This window comes from Chiloscyllium plagiosum, unplaced genomic scaffold (assembly GCF_037043375.1).
Source record: "Chiloscyllium plagiosum isolate Xiang-an unplaced genomic scaffold, Cpla_swu_hap1 HiC_scaffold_35, whole genome shotgun sequence".
In the NCBI taxonomy this organism is placed as follows: Eukaryota; Metazoa; Chordata; class Chondrichthyes; order Orectolobiformes; family Hemiscylliidae; genus Chiloscyllium; species Chiloscyllium plagiosum.
In genome coordinates, this window is record NW_028270173.1 from 47,434,457 (window position 1) to 47,450,934 (window position 16,478).

The 16,478-nt window shown below is 46.9% G+C and overlaps 1 protein-coding gene across 1 annotated transcript; it reads right to left on the reverse strand.

Moving 5' to 3' along the window:
• Positions 1-270: 270 nt before the first annotated feature.
• Positions 271-14,202, reverse strand: LOC148140775 (putative HLA class I histocompatibility antigen, alpha chain H). Its single transcript, XM_087978921.1, has 7 exons — positions 14,071-14,202; positions 12,438-12,683; positions 10,659-10,937; positions 3,416-3,523; positions 2,980-3,012; positions 2,448-2,483; positions 271-996 (listed from the first exon to the last, which is right to left on the reverse strand). Exons 2-6 carry the CDS (start codon positions 12,553-12,555, stop codon positions 2,452-2,454), a joined length of 570 nt encoding a protein of 189 aa, XP_087835047.1. The 5' UTR covers positions 12,556-12,683; positions 14,071-14,202; the 3' UTR covers positions 271-996; positions 2,448-2,451.
• Between the last annotated feature and the right edge of the window lie 2,276 nt (positions 14,203-16,478).

Genomic DNA, 16,478 nt, shown 5'->3' on the forward strand with positions numbered 1-16,478 from the left:
AATTGGAGGATAGACTTGAAGCTAAAATCCCATTCCTGGAGAGTGGACAGGTCAGGGGTCACTTTATAATTCTCTCCTGTTAATGTCTCAAGGATTGTGTGGGTCATTCAGCTGGTGAGCCTACCCCTTTCCTCAAGTATGGTCAAGTATGTATCTGAGTGTGAGAGGGTGTGTGCATGGGTGCTTGTTTGGAGGAAAAGGTAGATTTTCACTCTTCCCCCCCACCCCCCCCAGCAGCCTGGGCCAGGCATTAAGTGAAAGTGCGATATCTTCTGGGGTGTGGTACATTTTATTTTGTTCCAAAACTGCAGACTTACAGACATTTTCAACCATCCAGTTCTTAACACACATTGAACAAACCTCACTTTGAGCTCCCTGGTTAGTTTGGGGAAGGCTTGTTGGGGAGTTGGATGGTCTTCACTCCCCCAGTTCACATTGAATTGAAGCTCAACATCTGCTGGTTCCAAGAGCCACAAGCTGCTGCTGTGTAAATGAATAGAATCGTTCTTGTGAAATCATTAATAAAAACATCAAAATCAATAAGTTCACAAATAACTTCTAGTGATTACAAATGACACACATTGGTGATTGTAGTTAAACAATGGTGATAAGTTGTGACAGATTTTAGTATTCAACAATAAATCAGATTTATAAAATTTCTGTAGATATTTATCTCAGAATTAGAATATGTAAAACTGACATTTATGTACAGAGATTTACATAACATTTGAAATTTGTTAACGTCAGATGCAAAATCAATTTCCTACAATATAAAAACTGCCCCTGAGTTCCCTCAGGATGTTGCCTTATTTCTGGTCAATCACTGACCCACTGAAGACAGTGAAGATGAGAATCTGTGAGGGAGGAAACATCTGTGAAGATCCCTCTGACGGTGACACTGCTCACATTTCTGAGACGGGATGGAAACACGACTTGAGAAGGTCTCGCTTGAGGGATCAGGATCCAAACTTGCAGACCTGGGATCCACTGCTTAACCTGTAGAAATACATTCCCGGAAAACTGATCTCAGTCCTGAAAGAATTGGGTGTGAACAATGAGCTGTAATTCTGTGTGTCTGCTGTGATAAGGAAGGATAGACAATGATGTCCATGTTCATACTGGAACAGGAGAATCCCATTATTCCGGAATGAGGCTCCGGGAATGACCTGTAGTGGGGCCCAGGAAACCCACAAGGTCAGGAATGGACAGACACAAGGTAATCACTTCAGGGTGGGGAGGGGAGGGGAATTCGTCTGACAGGGTTTAACAGTGTCTGGGAGGGTGGGACAGGGTCAGGAGGGGAGGGGAATTAGTCTGACAGGGTTTAACAGTGTCTGGGAGGGTGGGACAGGGTCAGGAGGGGAGGGGAATTAGTCTGACAGGGTTTAATAGTGTCTGGGAGGGTGGGACAGGGTCAGGAGGGGACGGGAATTAGTCTGACAGGGTTTAACAGTGTCTGGGAGGGTGGGACAGGGTCAGGAGGGGAGGGGAATTAGTCTGACAGGGTTTAACAGTGTCTGGGAGGGTGGGACAGGGTCAGGAGGGGAGGGGAATTAGTCTGACAGGGTTTAACAGTGTCTGGGAGGGTGGGACAGGGTCAGGAGGGGAGGGGAATTAGTCTGACAGGGTTTAACAGTGTCTGGGAGAGTGGGACAGGGTCAGGAGGGGAGGGGAATTAGTCTGACAGGGTTTAACAGTGTCTGGGAGGGTGGGACAGGGTCAGGAGGGGAGGGGAATTAGTCTGACAGGGTTTAACAGTGTCTGGGAGGGTGGGACAGGGTCAGGAGAGGAGGGGAATTAGTCTGACAGGGTTTAACAGTGTCTGGGAGGGTGGGACAGGGTCAGGAGGGGAGGGGAATTAGTCTGACAGGGTTTAACAGTGTCTGGGAGGGTGGGACAGGGTCAGGAGGGGAGGGGAATTAGTCTGACAGGGTTTAACAGTGTCTGGGAGGGTGGGACAGGGTCAGGAGGGGAGGGGAATTAGTCTGACAGGGTTTAACAGTGACTGGGAGGGTGGGACCGTGTCAGGAGGGGAGGGGAATTAGTCTGACAGGGTTTAACAGTGACTGGGAGGGTGGGACAGGGTCAGGAGGGGAGGGGAATTAGACTGACAGGGTTTAACAGTGTCTGGGAGGGTGGGACAGGGTCAGGAGGGGAGGGGAATTAGTCTGACAGGGTTTAACAGTGACTGGGAGGGTGGGACCGTGTCAGGAGGGGAGGGGAATTAGTCTGACAGGGTTTAACAGTGACTGGGAGGGTGGGACAGGGTCAGGAGGGGAGGGGAATTAGACTGACAGGGTTTAACAGTGTCTGGGAGGGTGGGACAGGGTCAGGAGGGGAGGGGAATTAGTCTGACAGGGTTTAACAGTGTCTGGGAGGGTGGGACAGGGTCAGGAGCAGAGTGAAAATGTTATACATCACTGGAGCTACATTAAAATGTCACTCACCAAATCATGAAGGAGCTGGAACAGAGATATCAGAAGCTGAGAAAATAAAGACAGACTGTGAGAAACGGAACAAAATATAAACTTGACCATTTTGAGTTATTGTCGCTCAGTCACAGGACCCAGGATTCAATTCCCCTCAGCATTAACAAACCAGACTCAGAGAGCACAGCACAAAGGGAGTGGAGGAAGAGGGATTGGAGGGAGAGAGTGGATGGTGGGGTTTAGGGAGTGCAGTGTGGGGGATGGGGAAGTGAAGGGTGAGGCAGTGGGACACTGGGGCCTGAGGGAACAGGAACTGAATGGTGACGGATGGGGATAACAGATGAAAGAGCAAAGAATTGGATGGAGACGAATGGGGGGTGGGAAAAGTGTGAAAATGAGGAAGAAGTGGGAAAAGAGACGAGAGTTTGAGGGTCTTCAGAGTGAGGAAGGTGGCACATGTGTCAGCCTGAGTAACACTCAGTGGAATGTAACTCTGTACTTGCAAATCCCGCTCCATCATTCCCAACACTCTGTCCCCTCAGTCACTTACTGGGAGCTGTTGTGTAGGTCCCACTTGGGGAATCTGCAGAAACAAAATAAATGTCCATTAGAATGGGGAATAATCCATTCTCAAAGGATGACAACACAGTGTGTGGGAATTGAGGTTCTGTAAGAAATCCTAGTTCCCACATTCCTTTCCATCCTCACCTTTTATGGAGATTCTGGCGATCTCTCCCATTCCATTGATACTCAGTCAGTGAGGAGGTGAGAGTGTGTGAAGGGTTTAATGATCAATATTAGCCCTGGACTGGGCCGATCACCTGAAGGAAAGTCAGACAGGGGACAGGACGTGTGTATACGTGTGTATGTGTGTGTGGGGGTTATTCAGTTCCATTCCCCACAGTGCCCTGTACTCCCAGTACAGGAGATTCCCCCACACTCACCCTGTCCCCTCAGTTCCACATTCCCCTCTCTCTGATTCTTACCTCTCCAGGGCTTTTTCCAGATGATCATTCCAAATATTGCAGCCATTGCAACGACTAATCCAATCACAATTCCAAGATGAGCATATCCTGCACTGTTTTTCGGGACTTCTGAAATACATTTGAATAACATCAGGATTATCTCTGTTCCTGGATCCGTTCCCAATTCATGTCGATTCAAGACAATTGAAAAGAACTTATCCGTTGGGACTTGATGGGGTTGGGTCAACATTGGTTTGACCGTCACTCAGGTTCACTCTCCTAAAGTCCCTAAAGATCTTATTGAAGGTGGTGTAAAGAACGTGTTGTCCCAATCTAGGGGGATAATATCCATGTTTACAGAAGGCGCTAGATTGAGAGACGGACTGAAGGGACAGTAACAGAGTAAATGAGTGAATTCCATCTGCTTCAGTTTTATCCAATGTGGGGAAGTGTGCAATCATCCACTTTAGATCTGAGAAAGACAAATCTGAACCCTTTCCTGCTGTTGTGAAATTATACGATGTTAAATATAGTACATTTAGCAAGGCCATGTATAAACATCATAAAAATCTCATGCATGTTCCATTAAAAAACACAAAGTTATTCGAGTGTTGGCCTTTAACTCAAGGGGGTTACAATATAAAGTGACAAAGTGCATCTTCGGTTAGACTCTATCCAGAGAATGACATTGTGTCCTGAACATCAAACCTCACATCAGACAGACTGTTCTGGAGGGAGGTATAGTGGAGATTCAGTAGAGTGAATGATAAGCACTGGACACATTAACCTCATTAATTTGCTCCTGGGATGTGGGGGTCACAGAGACAGAAATGGCTGCAGCACAGAGAGAGAGAGACACCCTTCAGCACATCACGTCCGCACCAGTTAACAACAACCAACAAACTGTTTTAATCCCATTTTCAAGCACTTGGCCATAGTCTTGTTAGCCTTGGAATCACAAGGACACATCTAAATACTCCTTAAATGCTAATGAGGGTTTCTGCTTCAACATCCAAACACACAGTGAGTTCCAGATTCCCACGACCCACTTTTCCTCACCGCTCCTCGGAACGTTCTCAGATTTAATGTGGATGTTCTCAGACTTATATAAAATCTATTGGCCCTGTTCATTGATCTCTCCACCCCACAGAGGGAAATGTTTCTTCTGTCTGCCTTATCTGTGCTCCCCATGATTTTATACACCACAATCATGTCCCTTCCCACTTCGATCTCCTCTGCCGTATGTAAAACAATCCCAGTCTGTCTCATCTCTCTTCATAACGGAAACTCTCCAGACCAGGCATATCCTGGTAAATCTCCTCTGCACCCTCTCTAGTCCGACCACGTGAATGAATGAATGATTTCATTGTTATGTGTATTTTACAGTGAGCAAACAGTAAGATACAGTGAGAAGATTTTTCACTGTCACCACAATCTGAGGCCATTTTGATTAGTTTTAAGAACAAGGGGACAGCACAGTGGCTCAGTGGTTAGCACTGCTGCCTCCCAGTGCCAGGTATCCAGGTTCGACTCCAGCCTCGGGCGACTGTCTGTGTGGAGTTTGCACATACTCCCCTTGTCTGCATGGGTTTCCTCCCCCAATCCAAAGATGTGCAGGTCAGGTAAAGTGGCCATGCTAAATTGCCTATTGTGTTCAGGAATGTGTAGGTTAGGTGCATTAGTCAGGGGTAAATGTAGAGTAATGGGGAATGGGTTCAGGTGGGATATTCCTCGGAGGATCAGTGTAAACTTGTTGGGCCATAGCACCTGTTTCGACACTGTTGGGATTCTATTTTTAAAAAAAACAAAAAAATGAGAGTTAAAGCTTCAAGAGAGTCCATGAGGCCTGATCATCGATGATGCTGCACCACGATCCCTCTCCCACTGCCTCGCCCACTCTCTACACTGGACCCAACCAACGCTGAAACTGCCACTCTTCAGGCACCATCTTGTAAATCTGGGCCAATTCTCCTCTGCCACCGCCTTGCTGCCACCTGCACCGGATCCACCAACATCAGAATCGCATCTCTCACCATTTGGCCAACCTCACCAATGTCACTATGAGGCCCTCCCACCACTGTATCTCCATCACTAGAGCTGGGTCCAACCAATGACGAAGTTACTGATCCTCAGGTGCCATCTTTTGCTGCTGAGCCTACCCTACCAACATCGCCTCCGCTGGGTAGCAGCTGCCAATTCTGATGCCAGCTCCCCATGCTCGGCCCTGGTAAAGTAAGTAAGCAAGGCTCACTTACCACCATCACAAGGTCCACACTAGGCCCAGTCGAGTCCACACTGGGATACTTTGCTGCTGCTGATGCTGTTCAAGCTCAGGGAAAGAGGTGAGTACAAACAGAAAGACCAAAAAAATGTGGAGCTACACTCCACCGCCATCTTGATGACACATCATGCCTGTAAATCTTTTTTGATTACATTAGATTCCTGATAGTGCGGAAACAGGCCCTTCAGCCCAAGAGGTCCACACCGACCCTCCGAAGAGTATCCACCCAGACCCATTTTATTCTCTTTTTCTTCCTGTCCGGGAGCAGAGGGAGACAGAGTGGAGGTGATGTTGGAGACCAGGAGGTTGCCGGGAAAGTAAGAGAACAGTATAAGTTCTTACCTTCGAAGCCCAAAGCCTTTTTCCTGTCTGAGAGCAGCGGGAGACAGAGCAGAGGTAGTGGTGGAGACTAGGAGGTTGCCGGGAAAGTAAGGACTTAGTATAAATTTGGGCAGCGGCTAAACCCGTGATACTACACGTGTAGTATCTCCCTCCCCCCCCCCCCCCCACTCTAACCAGAAGAAAAGGATTCTGTAAGGTAAGGCTTTCTTTTACTTTCGTTTCTTTCATATATTTAAGTGCATTGTTTGGTTTTAGTTAGTTGATATAAAGCTAAGGCTTACAATGGCAGGGGACCTCAGACCCGTGGCATGTGCCTCTTGCTTGATGTGGGAGCTCAGGAACGTGGCTGACGTCCCTGACTCTTACATTTGGAAGAAGTGTGTCCAGTTGCAGCTCTTGTTTGACCGTGTGATGGCTCTGGAGCTGCGGATGGACTCACTGTGGGGCATCCGAGAAGCTGAGGAGGTCGTGGACAGCACGTTTAGTGATATGGTCACACCGCAGGTTAGAACTGCTGAGGGAGACAGTGAATGGGTGACCAAAAGGTAGAAAAAGAGCAGGAAGGCAGTGCAGGTGTCCCCTGCGGTCATCTCCCTCCAAGACAGGTATACCACTTTGGATACTGCTGGGGGAGATGGCTCACCAGGGGAGGGCAACAGTTGCCAGGATCATGGCGCCTTGGTGGGCTCTGCTGTTCACAAAGGCGGAAAAAGACTTGTAGGGCCATAGTCACAGTGGATTCTATTGTAAGGCGAATAGATAAGCGGTTCTGTGGCTGAAAACGAGACTCCCATATAGGCACCAACGATACAAGTAAAAGATTGAGATGAGGTCCTGAAAGCAGAATTCAGGGAGCTCGGAGAGAAGTTAAAGGGGAGGACCTCACAGGTAGTGATCTCGGGATTACTACCAGTGCCACATGTTAGCCAGGGTAGAAATGAAAGAATAGGCAGGATGAACATGTGGCTTGAGGGATGGGGTAGGAGGGAGGGGTTCAGATTTGTGGGACATTGGGATCAATTCTGGGGAAGGCAGGACAATTACAAATTGTCGGTCTACATCTGAACCAGACTGGAACCAATGTCCTTGGGGGTGTTTTTGCTACTGCTGTTGGGGAGGGTTTAAACTAATGTGACAGGGGGCTGGGAACCAGAAGAGAAGACTAGTAGACAGTGAGGTGGACACTGGAGACTATAAGGATCATGAAGTTAGCATTACCAAGGGGAAGAGTAGGCAGACAGCAGATGAATGCAAAAGAACTGGGTGGCCTGAAGTGCAGATACTTTAATGCATGAGGTATAGTGGGTAAGGCAGATGGACTTAGGGCTTGGATTGGTGCCTGGGAGTATGGCATTATTGAGATCACAGAGACTTGGTTGAAGGAAGGGCATGATTGGCAACTAAATGTTCCAGGATATAGATGCTTCAGACAGGACAGGGAGGGAAGTAAAAGGCGGGTGGAGGAGTTGCATTGCTGGTCAGGGATGATATCACGGCTGTGCTAAAGGAGGACACTACAGAAGGTTTAGGTAGTGAGGCATTATGGGTGGGGCGGAGAAATAAGAAGGGCTCAGTTACATTGTTGGGGCTGTATTACAGGCCTCCCAACAGTGAGCGAGAAGTAGAAGAACAAATAGGTGAACAGATTATAGAAAGATGTAAAGGCAACAAGATGGTGATAATGGGAGATTTTAATTTCCCCAAAATTGACTGGAATACACTTAGTGTCAGAGGTCTGGATGGGGCAGATTTTGTAAGGAGCATCCAGGAAAGTTTTCTGGAGCAGTATGTCAATAGTCCAACAAGGGAAGCGGCCATATTGGATCTGGTGTTGGGGAATGAACCAGGTCAGGTGGTAGAAGTTGCAGTGGGAGGTTTTCTTTGGGAATAGTGACCACAATTCTGTAAGTTTTAGAATACTCATGGACAAAGATGAGAGTGGTCCTAAGGGAAGAGTACTAAACTGGGCCAAGGCCAATTACATCAAAATTAGGCAGGAGCTGGGAAATGTGGATTGGACACAGCTATTTGAAGGGAAGTCCACATTTGAGAAGTGGGAGGCTTTCAAAGACAGGTTAAAGATAGTGCAGGATAGGCATGTCCTTTTGAAAACAAGGGATAGGAAAGGCAAGATTCATGAACCGTGGATAATCGGAGAAATCATGCAACTAGCCAAGAGGAAAAGGGAAGTGTACATAAGGTCCAGGCAGCTTAGAACAGAACGGGTCTTGGAGGAATATCGGGAGAGTCGGAACAATCTTAAATGAGGAATCAAGCGGGCTAAAAGGGGTCATGAAATAAGGAGAATCCCAAAGCCTTTTATTCATATATAAGAAGCAAGAGGGTAACTAGAGAAAGGGTTGGTCCACTAAAGGATAAGGAAGGAAGGTTGTGTGTCGAACCTGAGAAAATGGGTGAGATTCTCAATGATTACTTTGCATCAGTGTTCACTGAGGAGAGGGACATGAGATTAGAGAGAGAAGTTTGTTTACTCTGGATCACGTTGACATAAAGAGGCAAGATATGCTGGGTAGGCTGAAGGATATTAAGGTGGACAAATCTCCAGGACTGGATGGGATCTAACCCAGGTTGCTGAGGGAGGTGAGAGAGGAAATAGCTGGGACCCTGATAGATATCTTTGTAGCGTCCTTAAACACAGGTGAGCTGCCAGAGGACTGGAGGGTTGCTCATGTTGTCCCCCTGTACAAGGAGGATAGTAGGGATATTGCGGGTAACCACAGACCAGTGAGCCTGATGTCAGTGGTGGGAAACTTGCTGGAGAAGGTACTGAAGGATAAAATCCATTTATATTTAGAAAGAATGGGCTTATCAGTGATAGGCCACATGGTTTTGTGTGGGGGAGATCGTGCCTTACCAACTTAATAGAGTTCTTTGAGGAAGTGACCAAGTTGATAGATGAAGGAAGGGCTGTAGATATCATACACATGAACTTTAGTAAGGCATTTGATAGGGTTCCCACGTAGTAAACTAATGGAGAAAGTGAAGTCACATGGTGTGCAGGGTGTTCTGGCGAGGTGGATAAAGAACTGGTTGAGCAACAGGAGACAGGGAGTAGTAGTTGAAGGGAGTTTCTCCAAATGGAGAAAGGTGACCAGTGGTGTTCCACAGGGGTCAGTGTTGGGGTCACTGTTGTTTGTGATATACATAAATGATCTGGAAGAGGGCAGAGTTGGTCTGATCAGTAAGTTTGCAGAAGATACGAAGTTTGGTGAGGTAGCAGAAAGCATAGAGACTGTCAAAGAATACAGGAGAATATGGATAGACTGGAGAGTTGGGCGGAGAAGTGGCAGATGGAGTTCAATCCAGGCAAATGTGAGGTGATGCATTTTGGGAAGTCTAATTCTAGAGCGAACTATACCGTAAATGGAAGAGCCTTGGGAAGAGTTGTTGGGCAGAGGGATCTGGATGTATAGGTCCATTGTACCCTGAAGGTGGCTGGACAGGTGGATAGAGTGGTCAAGAAGGCATATAATATGTTTGCCTTCATTGGACGGGGTATTGAGTATAAGAGCTGGCAGGTCATGTAAAAATTGTACAAGACATTGGTTCGGCCGCATTTAGAATACTGTGCACAGTTCTGGTCGCCACATTACCAAAAGGATATGGATGCTTTGGAAAGGGTGCAGAGACGATTTCCAAGGATGTTGCCTGGTATGGAAGGTGCTAGCTATGAAGAAAGGTTGAGTAGGTTAGGTTTATTTTCATTAGAAAAAAAGGAGATTGAGGGGGGACCTGATTGAGGTCTACAAAATCATGAAGGGTATACACAGGGTGGATAGGAATAAGCTTTTTCCCAAGCTGAAGGATTCAATAACGAGAGGTCACATATTCAAGGTGAGAGGTGAAAATTTTAAGGGGGATACACGCGGCAAATACTTCCCAGGATCCATCAAGTATTCCCTTGCCTTGGTTGTCCTGCCCCAGGGCATCACCTTCGCCTTATCCAGAGTGAATTCCATTTGGCACTGATCAGCCCACCTGACCAGAACATCTATATCTTCCTGTAATCGAAGGCTATCCTCCTCACTATGTCCCACCACACTCATTTCATATCATCTGAGAACTTACTGATCAACCCTCTAACATTCAACTTTACGTAGTTTCTATAAATCAGAAACAGCAGTCTTACTGGCTGGTCTAGCATTTATAAATCAATCCTAATTGGTCAGAGGGCAGTTGAGAGTTACCCACACTGCTGTATGACTGGAGTCACATGGAGGTGAGAACGGCTGATTTCCACCCAAAAGGGAATTCATGAACCAAACAGGTTTACACAACAATGGTTTCATTGTCATTATTAGACTCTTAATTCCAGATTTTCATTCAAATCAACTTCCACCATCTAACAAATAGAATACAAACTCAGGTCACCAGGATGTTACTCAGGTCTCTGGATTAATAGTCTCGTGATAATACCACCACGTCATCACCTCCCCTCCTCACTAAAAGAGGGAATTCCACCCACTATCATTTTACCCAATCCGAGGAAGTGTGAGTCCAAGAAAATCTAAGGTCAATCTCAGAAAGAGCTATCAAAGGATTTTCATAAATTTTAAAAGTTTATGCATTGTAAAAAAAATTGCATGGATACACACAGACACACAGACTCCAGTTCCTTACCCCACTGATAGAGCTGGGCCTCTGCCAGGCTGCTGTGGTCAATGTGACAGGAGTATTGATCCTCATCCCCAGCATTGATCTCAATCTCTTTCTGGATCTGATGGGTCCCATCGTGGTTCGGTCGAACCCCCGAGGATTGGGTCTCAGACATGACCTCTCCATTCCTTAGCCAGGTCACCTCGACGTCTACAGGATCAAACCCAGTGACCAGGCAGGAGAGAGTGAGTGGCTTGTCCTGACCATTGGGCTCCCTCCTGGAGATGAACACTTCAGGCTGAACTGTGATGTGAAAAGGGTGAAAACACAAACAATAGACAGACACTGAATGGAATGGGAGAGCAGTTTCACAGGTCAGTGAGGTTAGATCAGAACATGGAACAAAACTGAAATACACACCTTTCCTTCCAAAATACTGCTTTCCAGCTTGCAAATATCTCTTTAAATCCCGAACAAACCCTTGCCCTAGATGTGTTTCCCAATATTTGTTCCAGAATTAATCAGAATCCCATTTCTCTTTAGTCTTCACTGCATTGTGATTGGTTGTGATCCATCTCATTCTACCTTGATCGAAGCTGAGGTATTCCTTTCCATAAAATCCAAGTCGCATCGATCTCTTAATATCGCCGTCATCAGTGATTTCAACAATTGTTATCCATTGAAACGTGTGAATTCCCATCGGTGATCAAACAGGAAATAGTATTAAATTTTTTGCAAATAAATGACAACTTGCCTGATCTGAGGGGAGGGTAATCTAGTATCAAATAGAATTGGAAATTATACTCCAGTAATGAATGATATCAGGAGGTTAGTGCTGGAGTCGGACTGAGTGGGGTGATCCAGGGGTCAGCACTGGGAGACGGACTGAGCGGGGTGATCTAGGGGATAGACTGAGTGGAGTGACCCAGGGGTCAGTGCTGGCGGGTGGCCTGAATGGGGTGATCCAGGGGTCAGTGCTGGGGTATGGATTTGATCATCTCCACTGCTTTATCTCTCAGATATTTCCTACAGAGCTTCTCACTGTCCTCTCACACTGCCTGTTGGATTCACATTGCCCATTCTGTAATATTGGGAAAGAGCAATGTCTCCCTCCCCCCAACCTTATGTATGAACAGACATTGAGACCCAACAAGCTGCCCATTCCTGGAGGATCACACCCATCTCACCAGATTCCCATTCACTCAATCGTAAACCAACTCCTGATCTTCATCAGTATGACACATTTCATAAATGCATACCTCTGGCTCACACTGTGTCACATGTGGAATGTAGAAATGTTACAAGGAACAATATAACTCAGGCTCAGTACCTGCCTGTTACTCATTGGAAAGAACAAATAAAATTAAGTTTGTTTTTAAAAAGCAAGTTTCGTGATCTCTAGGAATGCTGAAGTGTGATGTAATTCATTACCTTTAGTAATTGTTTTAAAAGGAGGCAATGTGGGAGATAATTTGGACACAGGAAGGCTCCTACATACTTGCAAATGATGAAAATTGAAGTTTGATACTGACCAGGGTGTTAGGGATAACTTCCCTGCTCTTCTTCAAAGGTTCATCAATATAAAGCCAACGGACACTCTGTTCAGCATCTCATTTGACAGACAGCAACTTCAACAGCACAGCATTCTGTAAAGCCTGAACTGGCATGTTCAGTGTAATTGCTGTGTTTATGCCCTGGGGTGGGGGCTTTGTACCAAACAACCTTCTGATACAGAACCCAGAGGGACACCACCTACACCACAGTCAACATTACCATTCAGAAATTCCATATCACCGATCTTACCAGATGTCTGGTTTGTACTTTTCATCATTGTATTCAGATTCTCCTTTGCCATGTCTGATCGTGTATTCCTGAGACCTGTGAGATATTGCCAGTATTCTGCATCAAAATAGTCCACCATGAACTGCTGATGAACATTAGTGCCATGATAATTGAGTTGAACTCCATTGACTATCGCAATGTTAGTCACTTCTGGAAAATTCTTAATGCCAGAGACTGCCGTGTCGATCACAGTCAGTGAGTCGGTGTCTGCAAATATCAGTTAAAGAAGGGGTTAATAACCATCTACACAGTACTGAAGACTTATGCCCCAGAAAATTCCTACACACCTAACCAAGATGTTCCAGTACAGCTCCAACACGAGCCTCAATGTGACAATGTGGACAAATCCAACCCAGTGAATTAACCACCCCCATCAGCCTACTCTCGATCATCAGTAAACTGATAGAAAGTGTTATCAAGCAGCAATAACCTGCTCAGTGACACCCAGTTTAGTTTCTCCAGGGGCCACTGAGTTCCTGACCTCATTATAGACTTGGTTCAAACATGCACAAAAAAGCTGAATTCCAGAGGGCAGGCAAGAGTGGCAGCCCTGGGTATCTAGGCCACGTTTGACCAAGTGTAGCATCAAGGAGTCCTGGCAAAGTGGGAATCAGGGGGAAAACTTTCTGCCGGTTGGAGTCATACTTGGCACAGGAGAAAATGGTTGTAGTTGTTGGAGGTCAGGCATCTCAGCTCCAGGACATCACTACAAGAGCTCCTCAGGGACCTTCTGTCCAGTATAAAGTCAGAAATAGAGATGTTCACTGATGATTGCACAATGTTCAGCATTGTTTGTGATTCCTCAGGCACTTAACCCATCCATTACCAAATGCAGCAACACCTGGGCAATATTCAGGAACAGCTTATGCTCGAACCATTAACTCTTCTGCTCCTCGGATGCTGCGTGACCTGCTATGCTTTTCTAGTGCCACACTTGTGACAATATTCAGGCTTCGGCTAGTAAGTGGCGAGTTATACTGGCAGCACACACAGGCCTCATGTACTGACCAACTGAAACCGGTGAGAATGTAACTATCTCCCTTTGACATTCAATGGTGTTGTAATCACTGAGTGTCCAGAAACTGAAGTGGATGAACCACATGTATACTGTATGCAAAAGCAGGTCAGATGTTGGGAATTCTGCAGTGAGTAACTGCTGACTCACGGCCTGCTTAATTGTTAGCCCATCCACAACACTCACTCCTTACATGAGGGCATCACAACTGAGCCTGGGCTGGGTTAAACATGGAGTCTCCTTCTCCTCCCCGCAGGGTTTACAAGACTTTAGACCAGGAATGATGAAGCTGTCTGGCTTCTCCCAATCGATGTGAAAATTAAAATTCTCCATTGGAACCATTTCCCTTTTGCTCGGAGCTTCTCTGATCTCGGGGTTTCTACATCCTGCTGTCAGGACACCTGGACACAAATCCCATCAGTCTCCCAGACTGTGCTGCCTTCAATGTGTAAAAGATCAGGCTGGCTGTGTAACAGGCGGCTGGTCAAACATCCCCCATTTCAAACTCTCCCCAAGAGATTCACATTCACCCCAGACAGAGAGAGAGAGAGAGAATGGAAAGCTGAATTCTGTACTTACCGGGAGACCCGGGAAAAACACAGGGAGATGGAGAGAAGGATCAGCAACATTCTGGGAATCCACTGTCGTTATTCCCATCAAAAACGGATTGGGGTAAAAGCTGCTGATAATGGACTGGAAATGACAAAGAAAAACGTCTGCAGTGAGTCCATTCTCCAAGTTCGATGGAAATGTGATCATTTCCTCCAACTCAAACAGAGAGGGGAATGATTGGTTCGTATCAGAAAAAAACACCCAATTAAATATGAAACCGTGAGCCTATCCCCAGTTCCCGGGATCCTGAAAGGCAGACACACAGGGGTTTGACACCAAGAGCTGCAGGTTTGAGACGCTGCCCACATCAGGAACAGGGATCGCTCCAGGAGGTGAAAGCACAGACCGTGTGCTGCAGCTGAATTGGGAGGGAAATCCTCATTCTCCATCCGACAGCCCCGCTCCCACTCTTCATTAGAAAGGACAGTGATCCCTATCCAATTATAAAAGCTGGTCATGTGAGACCCTGAACTCTCATCTCTATCCGGGTGGATCATCCCTCTTTGCATCCGTTTAAACTTGTACATTTCCCCGTGTATCCAGCGTTATGTGTTAAGATCTGTGTGTCTGCATATGGAAGACACTGTTTATCCCTGCACACAGTGACCTGGCTGGTGCAAGGCAAGTACCAGGTGTCCCTGAGCTCCAGAGTGGGGTCCTGAAGGGCCCATGGTCTGAGAGTTACTTCTGGAGCAGGCCGAGAGTCAGTGCAGTCTCAATCAATGGGTGGGAATCAGATAGCTTCCCAGTCAGATCTGGAATCAGGCAGGGCTGCCCTCTCTCTCCTGCCTTGTTTGTGTGCTGCGTAGAGCCATTTGCTGAGTCCATCAGGAAGGATGCGAGCCTGAGAGGGGTGACTATTCCTGGCAGCGGGGGCCTGCAAGTTAAGGCCTCCCTGTACATGGATGACGTCGCCGTTATCTGCTCGGGTCTGCTGTCCGTGCGCAGACTCATGTGCATATGTGACCAGTTCGAATGGGCCTCGGAGGCCAAGGTAAACCGAGGCAAGAGCGAGGCCATACTCTTCGGGAACTGGGCCGACCAATCCTCGATCCCCTTCACCATCAGGACCAATCACCTAAAGGTGCTGGGTATTTGGTTCGGGGGCGCTGGGGTGTGTGCCAAGTCTTGGGAGGAGCGTATCAGCAAAGTGAGGCAGAAACTGGGCAGATGGAAGCTACGGTCGCTCTCCATCGCGGGAGAAAACCTGGTCATCAGGTGTGAGGCACTGTCATTGCTATTATATGTGGCACAGGTCTGGCCTATTCCCAGAACCTGTGCCGCTGCAGTCACCCGGGCCATCTTCCAGTTTATATGGAGGTCAAAGATGGACCGGGTCCGAAGGGACTCACTGTATAAAGATCTGGGCAACGGGGGAAAAAATACACCCAATGCCACCCTCACCCTGATGGCCACCTTTGTGTGTGGCTGCATCAAGCTGTGCGTGGATCCCCGGTACGCAAACACCAAGTGTCACTACGTACTGAGGTTCTACCTGTCCCCGGTGTTGCGAAGGATGGGCCTGGCCTCGCTGCCGCGGAACGCTCCAAGTAGTTGGACCGTTCCGTATCACCTGTCCTTCGTGGAGAAGTTTATGAAGAAAAACACCTTTGACCACAAGTCCATCAGGAAGTGGTCAGCACGTAGTGTCCTTGAGACCCTTCGGGAAAATGTTTACGTATGTATGGCATAACCAATTGTACAGATTATCAAAATATCTTATGAATAAAGTATATTTTTGAAATAAAAAATTTTAAAAAGGCCTAGAATCAGAGAGAGTTGTAGAAACATACAGCATGGAAACAGACCCTTCAGCCTAACTCATCCATGCCCACCACCAGGTTTCCTAAACTAGATTAATCCCATTTGTCTGTGTTTGTCCTGTATTCCCCTCGAGCTTTCTTGTCCATGTACCTGTCCAAATGTCTTTTGAATATTGTAATTGTACTCACCTCTACCACATCCTCTGGCAGCTGGTTCCATATACCCACCACCCCTTGTGTGAAAAACTGGCCCCTCAGGTCCCTTTAAATCTTTCCCCTCTTATACCTCTCTCCTCTAGTTTTGGACTCCCCTCCACTGGGGAAAGGCCACCTCTCATGTTTCTATGTTCCAATGAGTGCAGGCTAATCTACTCAAGCTCTCCCCATCAGACTGAACCTCCATATCTAGGACCAGCCAGGTGAACCTTCTTCAGACTGCCCTCACTACCAGGATATCCTTCCTTTGATAAAGGGCCAAAGCCTGTTCACCGTCTTCCCACTGGGTCTGACCAGTGCCCAATCTATAGTTTTTACAAAACCTCCTTACTTTTACACTCCATCCTTTTGAAGTCAAGGCCAATATTCCATTTGCCTTCCGGCTGAACCTGAACA